Source organism: Marmota marmota, unplaced genomic scaffold (assembly GCF_001458135.2).
Source record: "Marmota marmota marmota unplaced genomic scaffold, marMar, whole genome shotgun sequence".
In the NCBI taxonomy this organism is placed as follows: domain Eukaryota; kingdom Metazoa; phylum Chordata; class Mammalia; order Rodentia; family Sciuridae; genus Marmota; species Marmota marmota.
The window spans coordinates 3,101,531-3,110,887 of record NW_026000119.1 but is presented as its reverse complement, the minus strand read 5'-3'; the positions used below and the strand labels follow the sequence as shown (position 1 = coordinate 3,110,887).

At 33.5% G+C, this 9,357-nt stretch overlaps 1 protein-coding gene across 27 annotated transcripts in view; it reads right to left on the bottom strand.

Moving 5' to 3' along the window:
* Window positions 1–9,357, bottom strand: part of Sec31a (SEC31 homolog A, COPII coat complex component) — a 63,643-nt gene that overhangs the window by 31,296 nt on the left and 22,990 nt on the right. For 14 of the 27 annotated variants that reach the window (XM_048784738.1, XM_048784741.1, XM_048784742.1 and 11 more), the window contains 5 exons: window positions 9,180–9,332; window positions 5,486–5,722; window positions 4,354–4,428; window positions 2,787–2,825; window positions 2,213–2,290 (listed from right to left, as the gene is read on the bottom strand). In XM_048784738.1, the coding sequence (XP_048640695.1) occupies window positions 2,213–2,290; window positions 2,787–2,825; window positions 4,354–4,428; window positions 5,486–5,722; window positions 9,180–9,332 (582 nt within the window). The remainder of the gene's footprint in view (window positions 1–2,212; window positions 2,291–2,786; window positions 2,826–4,353; window positions 4,429–5,485; window positions 5,723–9,179; window positions 9,333–9,357) is intronic. The other 13 variants (XM_048784746.1, XM_048784747.1, XM_048784760.1 and 10 more) reach the window with 2 other exon arrangements.

Below are 9,357 nucleotides of genomic sequence, written 5' to 3'. Positions count from 1 at the left end.
ACTCAATTATGTGTGTCATGTTTTTTCAAAGTAGATCTGAAACAGCAGGCTAGTCTGATAAAAATACATATAGTTCTTTTACAAAATTCTGAGACTATAGGTCGAACATCTCTAATTTATAAATCTGAAATCCTAAATGGTCTCAAATCTGAACTTACTTATTTTGCAGTACTGGGTACTGAACCCAGGGTACTTTACCATGAGCTATATCCTCAGTCCCTTTACTTTTTTATGAAGGGTCTCACAAAGTGGTCTAGGTTGACCTCAAACTTGCGATCCTCCTTGCCTTCTAAGTAGCTAGGATTTCAGGTATGTGTGACCATGCATGCCTGGCTGAAATCCAAAAAGATTTTAGTTAGATTTTAGATTAGAAATGCTCAATTTTTAAGTCTATACAAATATTTTAAATCTTCCCTTTTTAAAGAAAAATAGAGTTTATCTGAGATAAAATATCTGCCTTCTATGCTTGTGTTACCTACACAACTGAATGAAAAAGCACCCAGTATTTAAAAATCAAAGGCATTTTGGAATTGGGTCATTTTAGTGCAGAGCACAGCACAGCCTCAACTAAAAAGTATAATTGATGTTGACTATAGTAAAAGAATAACTAACCCTCACTGGCTTTCACCAACTAAAGAGAAGTATTTTAGAATCTAAAAACTCAAAATAATTGAGAAGGTAAGCCAGTCACATTAAGGAATAAATCAGAGATATAGGTCTGATTATTTTCACTAATAATTATACAGAAAAAAATTTAACAATATTTCCCATATTGCTTTCTAAACTCAACTAACCATTATTTTACGCACTTCTAAAACATACATGGCCAAAAATGTGCGATTTTTAATGTACTGACTACCTTTGATATATAAACTACTACATTTGACAAAAGAATATCAAGATAAAAGGGAAGAGCCAGGGGTGGTGGCAGTGCATGCCTGTAATCCCAGTTACTCAGGGGGCTCAAATGAGGCAGGAGGATGGCAAGTTCTAAGTCAGCCTTAGCTTTAATAAGCTATTAGTAACAATTTAGTAACACCCTGTTTCAAAAGAAAAAAAATAGAAAGGGCTGGGGATGTAGCTCACTGGTAGAGCATTTATCTAGCAAGTGCAAGGCAATTCTGAGTTCAGGAGGTAAAAAAAGATAAAAGGGCATATTTTACACCCTTGAAACAATGTTTTTCAGGTACTCAAAGTACATACTGACAATTACTGATTCGTTATACATACTATTTTTACCTATTATTCATGAATATAATCTCAAATGGTCTTTTATTTGATAACACATAATCTAGATGTACAAAATTAAAGTACAACATATATATATCTACAATTCTTTCTAGGTATTCCCAAAATTAGTTCAAAATTTTTAGTAAAATTTTGTTCATATCCTTTACTTCCTTAAATAAGTGCTAGGAAGTCCACTTATAAGGAAAATGTTTTTAATAGTCATTTTGCAGTAGTTTAAATACATTGGGAAATTATTTTTATATATAGTAAATAGTGATACAAAATATTCTACAGTCAGGATATCCCTATATCACAATGAGCAATGAAAAGTCAAAGATGAGATGAGAAACAAGAATTTGTTGATTAGTTTTTTGAGATGAAATAAAACTTGAAACAAAGAAAATTATAGGATTAGTATATAGTGGTTAAGAAAACCTCCAGAAAAATCAAAAGGAAAAAAAAAAAATCAGTGATACAACTCTGTGTTCAAGGACTCTTTAATTAGTTATAGAAATGATCAAGCACAACTTAAAGATACATTTATAATAAATCATGACAGTTTAATGAAATATTCTTTACTTGGACTCTGACTTCAGGACCAATTCAGAAGCCTATGCCACCAGTAGTGGGCCCTAAATTGGAAGGTGCTAACAAAAACCCTTTAACTTCGCATATAATGCAAAGTGGATTTCTGAATAAAATCTCTTTTTCATTTTGGTATTCTGACAGTCATCTGACAAATTGTGTCAATCTCTCACATCAACAATGAATTTTAAACCTTCTAATCCAGAAGTCAGGTCAGAGACTTAGAATTTGGCATATTTTTGTCAGTCTAGATAAATAGATTTCTATCCTAAATATACCTGAAACAGTATACTCCAACTTATTTTACAACAAGTAGTCAAGAAAATATTCCATTTTTTTAATGTGAGATAACAATTATCACATACTTGTCCAATATAATATAAAAAAGAGTAAGTACCTCTCCCAAGACCTGCTCTTCAGCAGCAGGATTCTCCTCCCCATCACTCTGAGTTACTTGGTCAGAATCTTTAAGAGCCTTTGGTACACAAAACAATTACAGAGGAAGTTGAAGAATGTAGCATTAAAAAGTTATTAGTAACAAGGAAGACAAAAGACCCAAACAAAAACACCCAGAGCTAGTTTGATCATAAGAAGCAACATAGAGTAAATTTATTTGAAAAACATTAGAGGAAAAGCAAAGAACTACCACTAACAATTACTGTTAACATCTTCCCGTTCTTTCCTACCAAACCTCATCTGGCACCAAAGATCTTTGCCTTAAGAATGAGTAGTTACTTTTTCTGTTTTTCCTCTTTAACAAAATTCAAATATGCCAAAAGCTAGGAATGCTCTACCAGGTAAACTTAAGCTATTTAAGATGAAAACTATGAATTTACTAAATATCATATCTGAATTGGCATTTCTTTTTATATCACAAAGCACAAAACATAAACTTCTTTAATTACACATAGTTTTTTGTTATGATTTAACCAAAATTTTAGAAAGTAACTATTTTTAAAAGACCTTCTTACCACATTGGATCCATCCACTTTGTTCAAGGCCAAAGCAATCTGAAATAAAAATAACAACTCACCTACTAAATGGAATTCTATTTCAGGGTATCCAGCAAATATTTACCTCTTCATTCTCATTGACAAAAATCCATAATAGTTTTCACCAGGGATAGTATGTTTAAGAAGACTAACATCTGGGCTGGGGTTGGGACTCAGAGGTAGAGCGCTTGCCTAGCATGTTTGAGGCACTGGGTTTGATACTCAGCACTTCATAAAATAAAATAAAAATATTGTGTCCACCTATAACTAAAAAATAAATATTAAAAAAATTCTTAAAAAAAAAAAAAGACAACTAACATCTATGCTGAGTTGATCCTAAGTGATTCTAGTTTCATTTGCTTAGAGTTCTATTGTTCAGATGTCATCCTATTCTGCTGTTCAAACACAAAATGAGCCTCAAAACAAGTATGTTTTCTTCTACTTTGTTTTAAATAATTATAATTGATTTTTAAAAATATTTCTCCAGGTACTCATTATGGAAAGAATTGCTATTAAAAATATTTGACAATCAAATATGATTTTCTCTTTTTTTGCTATCAGGCATGTAATAAACTTTCATATTAATCTTTTGTGAATCTAGAAAAGTTACAACATCAACAAATTTAGGTTAATAAACTTGAGTGCGGTGTCACATGCCTGTAATCCCAGAAGCTCAGGAGGCTGAGGCAGGAGGATTGAGAGTTCAAAGACAGCCTTAGCAACAGCAAGGTGCTAAGCAACTTAGTGAGACCCTGTCTCTACATAAAAACACAAAATAGGGATGGGGATGTGGCTCAGTATTTGAATGCCACTGAATTCGATCCCCAATACCTCCTCAAAAAAGAAAGTTTAGGTTTACAATAAAGCTAACCATAAAAACTCTAAAGGAATGAGCAAAGACATACCCACATACCATACTGGGACTGTGATATGCTAGATTTGTCTGATGTTGAGGAAGCATTAATCTGCACCTAGAGTGCATAGAATTACAGAGACACTGTAACATTGACACTGCTTTCAATGTTTCCACAATATATTTTTACCATTACTGATGCTGATGTCAACAGTGTGCAATAATAATTAAGTCACTTTTTGAGAACATTACAAATCTGCAATATGATTTCCTTATTTTAAAAGGGAATCTTTTTTAAGAATTTGAACTATTAAGCAAACAACCTGAACTTTTTATTTATTCAGATTCAATACAATAAACACTCTTGTTAAAAAATATTTACTATTTATTATTACACCAAATCAATACATAATTTGGTCATGTGCTAATGGCATTAACATAGCTAGGGTGGAAAATTGTGACAGCCTGAAATAGTACCATTTTTCTCACTTACATTGTATTGAACTTGGGAGATCTATAGTAGTGGCTAACTATTTTCTGGCAAGGCCACTGTTTACACAATGCATTAAAATCTCACATATTATTTCCAAAGTTTGATACTCACAGTGCCTTATCTATTAAGGCCCAATTGTTTCTGACAATGAACTTTTGAAGAAAGTTTAAGAATAGTCATTTAACTTTCCCCAAGTTTACCTTCTTTCCTAGATCATCTTTCCTATATCCAAGAAGCTCAAGGTATTTTCCACGAGAATCATCCTCAAAATTCACCTTTTAAGAAAAGACACATCTTTGTAACAAAAACCTACATTGTTAAATCCTAACTTTTATAAGAATTGATCAAATTCCAAATAAAAAAATTTAAAAAACCTAAAATCTGTTATGTATAATCCTGAAGGCCCACTTACTAGAAAGGGATCCAAAGAACAGTTTATACTACTAACAAATTATACTGGTTGAATATAGCTTATGTTTGATGTCTAATTTTAATGAATATAAATTAAAATCATGTCCAAGGGTCATATGAATGCATAATTCACACTATATGAAACATTCTATATCATAAAACTCTCAAAATTCATACTTAATTACAAAATATAAATTGTACAATTTTAGAATTAAACTTTGTTGTATTCAAGACTGCTTTTCCTTGGAAAATTCAGTGTTAAAAAACAGACATTCCAGTGAAGGGAAAAATGACCAACAAGGAAATTCTATTTGTTAGTCTATTGTCAAAAATGCAATTGAGGGCAAAGGTTTTTAACCCGAGCTCTAAACTCTTCTTTAATAGGAGGATGAGAGATACTTCTAGCCTCTGTCCTCTATGTGTCTTCTCTTTTCCCGTTTTCCTTAACTAGATTTACTATAGATATTAAATATTTTATTCCCCTTATAGTAAGCTTTATAATCTATTTTTAAAAAATATTGTTTTACTGTCGTCTTTTTTCCTTAAATATCTCTACTATATTGCCTTTAAAAAAAAAACACTGTATTAAGTTTGTCAAATTATTGAAGGAAGAAAGTCTGACATAAGAATTTAAGTTGAGTGCTCTTTGTGAGGTTTCTCAAATTTCATCATGAATTCCAGCAACTACACTTTACCAATTGTTTTTTTTTTTTTTTTCCAATTGTTTCTTTAATAGGAAGACAAATTTAGAATATAAGAGAAAGAAAAGGGAGGTACCGGGCAATTAAATTGACCAAATTACATTATGTACATTTATGAATACCTCATAATGAATCCCACTATTTTGTATAATTATAAAAAGAATACGAACAGTTAAATTTATAGATAATGAAATAAAGTGGTTTTAAATATCAACTTTACCTTCAAGAAGGACCACACATTTTTCTCAAACTCGGTCTGAGAAGCATCAATTTTTTTCTGGCAGTAACTGATAAATCCTTGTGACTGCATGACCTGCTGTAGTTGGTCTGATCGGTTAAGAAATTCCTTTTCTGTTACCACTTGACTAATGAACACATGCTGCTGCTGCTGCTGCTGCTCAGCTCCCTGCTGAGACTGAACTTTGACATTCTCAAAAGTAACCAGTTTGCCTCCAAACTGTGGAAGAATGAGTGAAATCCATTTTAACCACAATGACATGGTCAAAACATATGTATACTATATACTTGCTCAACTAAAGAAATGTGGCCTACACATATACCAATTTGGATAAAATTAGCTAATATATTCTCCTATGCTCCATAATTTTACTCCAGGCTTCAATTATTATTATTCATCTTCAGAACCCACCTCCTGAATGAAATGTACTATTTACTGTACGTAATATCTCAGTCAATATATTACCTTAATATGGTAAGCAGTTATTATCTGATTAATATATTAATAAAAAATATATAGAAAAAAAGAAACAACCAAATTTGGTTTTCACACTGAAAACTTCTGTACAAGGAAATATAGACCCTTTCCCCACCCACACAGTGCTGGTTCAAATAGGCACATTCTAGGAAAGCATAGGTTACAGTCTTTTTTTTTTTTTTTTTGGTGGGGGGGTATATTGGGGATTGAACCCAGGGGCACTCAACTACTGAGTTACATCCCAGCCCTTTTTATTTTTTGAGACAAAGTCTCACTTTGTTGCCCAGGCTGGCCTCAAACTTGCAATCAGTGCACCTGGCAGATTATGTTCTTTATACAAATTTATCTTATTAAATGTTTGTTATATCCCTTCCAAAATGCATATGTTACAACTTATATCTCAATATAACAGTAGGAGAGGTGGAGCCCTTATGAATGGAATTAACAACCTCATAAAAAGACAGGAGGAAATTAGCTAGCCTCTATTGCCTTCAGCCACGTGAAGATGTAACAATCATTCCCCAAGAGGATACAGAAACAAGTTGCCATCCTGGAAGCAGAGTGAGCCCTTACCAATTCTGAACCTACTGGTGTCTTGATCAGAATTCAAGCCTCCAAAACTGTGAGAAATAAATTTCTATTGTTTACACATTATCTAGTTCATAGCATTTTGTTATAGCAGCAGGAATGAACAAAGAAGAAAATTATCTCAACATAATAGAGGCCAAATATGGAAAGTCCATAACTAATATTATACTCAGTGGTAAAAAATATATATAAAAGCTTCTCCACTAAGACTAGGAACAAAGTAAGAATGCTACTTTCACCACTTTTCAAGATAGTACTAGAGTTCTAGCCAGAGTAGAGAAGTAAGAAAAAGAAATAAAAGGCATCACAATTAGAAAGAGGTAGCTGGGAATAGTGGTAAAACCCCATAATCTCAGTGACTTGGGAGGACTGCAAGTTTTGAGGACAGCCTGTGCAACTCAGTAAGACCCTGCCTCAAAATGAAAAGTGCTGAGGATGTAGTTCAGTGGTACAATACCCCTGGACTCAATCCCTTTTTTCCCAGGAGGAAAAAAAGAAGAAGGAAAATTAACTCTGTTCATAGATGACATCTTGTATAAAAAAACCTAAAGATACCACAAAATAATTAAAACCAATAATAAATGAATTTGGCAAAGTTGACGGAACAAAGTCAACACACAAAAATTAGCTGTTTCTATATACTAATAATCAGCAATGCGAAAAGGAAATTGAGAAAACCATCCAACTTATTATAGATTAAAAAAAAAGATTTAGAAATAAATGTAATGAAGAAGATAAGTTGCACATGGCAAGTACAAAACAAACAAACAAAAAAAGGTAGAAACAAATGATATCCTGTGTTCATGGATTGGAAAACAATATTATTAAAATGTCCATACTATCCAAAGCCATCTATAGATTCAATGCAATCCCTGTCAAAATCACAATGAGGTTGTGCGCAGTGGTGTCCAACCTATAATCCAAGCTACTCAAGAGGCTGAGTCAGAGTATCATTTCAGCCAAGAAGTTCGAGCCCCAGCCTGGACAACAAAGTGACACGGTCTCAAAAATAAATGAATAAATAAAATCCCAATGGAACTTTTTCCAGGAAGAGAAAAAAAAAAATTCTAAAATTCGCATGGACTCTTAAAAGGATGCTGAATATCCAAAGCAATCTAAAGAAAAAACAAAGCTGGAAGCCTCACACTTCCTGAGTTCAAAACTTATTACAAAGCTACAGTAAATCCACAGTGTGGTATTGGCACAAAGACAGACATGAAAACCAGTGAATTAGATGGAAAACACAAAAATAAATTCATGCATATATGGTCAAATGATTTTAGACAAGGGCACCAAGATCACACAATAGAGAAAGATAATCTCTTCAATAAATATCTAGTTTATGAAAACTGGACATTCACGTTCAAAAAAACAGAGTTGGACCCTTACTTTATATCATATACAAAAATCAACTCCAAAATGGATTAAAAACCTAAATATGACACTAGGTACTATAAAATTACTAGAAGAAAACAAAGAAAAAACTTTGAGTCAATAGATTTGCAATGATTTTTGGATATGACACCAAAAAAATAGTCAACACAAGCAAAAACAGATAAATGGGACTTTCTTATAGCAAAGGAAACTGCCTTAGTCTACTTTGTGTTACTATAAAAGAATATCTGAGTCATAGAAATTTATGAACAAGAGGACTTATTATAGCTTAAAAGAAAATATTTAGAAATAAATGTAATGAAGAAGGCATGTGTCACCACACCTCACAGTTCTGGAGGCTGGGAGGTCCAAAATCAAGGTCCTGGCATCTAGTGAGGGCCTTCATGCTGAGTCACCCCATAGCAGGAGGCAAAAGATATATAAATGGCCAACAAAAAAAAGATGCTCAATATCGCTAATCATCAGAGAAATACAACCTCATGAGACATCCACACCCATTATGATGCTACTACCAAAAAAAATAAAAAATAAAAAGCATGAAAATAGTGTTGGAGTGGGTGTTGGGAAACGGGAACCTCTGCTTTTTCATTTACTTGCGCGCACATGCATGCACTCTATTTATTTATTTTTTTTTTTGGTACTGGGGATTGAGCCAGGGTGCTTTATCTCTGAGCTACATTCTCCAGCTCTTTTTATTTTTGAGACTGGATGTTACTAAGTTGCCCAGGCTGGCCTTGAATTTGCAGTCCTTCTGCCTTAGCCTCATGCCTCCTGACTAGCTGGGATTACAGATGAGTCACCACACCTGGCTCACAATTTAAAAAAAAAAAAGTAAAGTAGGTTCCCACTTTCTTTTTTTGGGGTGGTAGTGGGTGGGAAAGTACCAGGGATTGAATTTAAGGACATCAGCCACATCCCCAGCCCTATTTCATATTTTATTTAGAGATAGGTTCTCACTGAGTTGTTTAGTGCCTTGCTTTTGCTGAGGCTGGCTCTGAATTTACAATCCTCCTGCCTCAGCCTCCTGAACCACTGGGATTACAGACGTGTGTCACCGTGCCTGGCAGGTCCCCACTTTTTTCTAAGAAAATATTTTGAATGATGAACATTCCACAAATCCATCTAAAACCCAAGTTTTTCCATCTGAATGATTCTATAACACTTCACTATGAAAACTTCTTTGTTTCTATGAACCATAAAACCAAGATGCACCTACTGAGAAGGAAGCACCAACAGGTCTTCGGATCCATCTGGGTGGCTTCTTCAGAGGCAGTACTATACTATGTTGAGTTGTCTGCTGCGGAATTTGTAATGGAGGAAGCGGCTGTCCTGTGCCAAAAGGATCAAGATTCCCAAAAGATGATGAAAGCTTTTTAAAAAAAAAAAAAAGTATG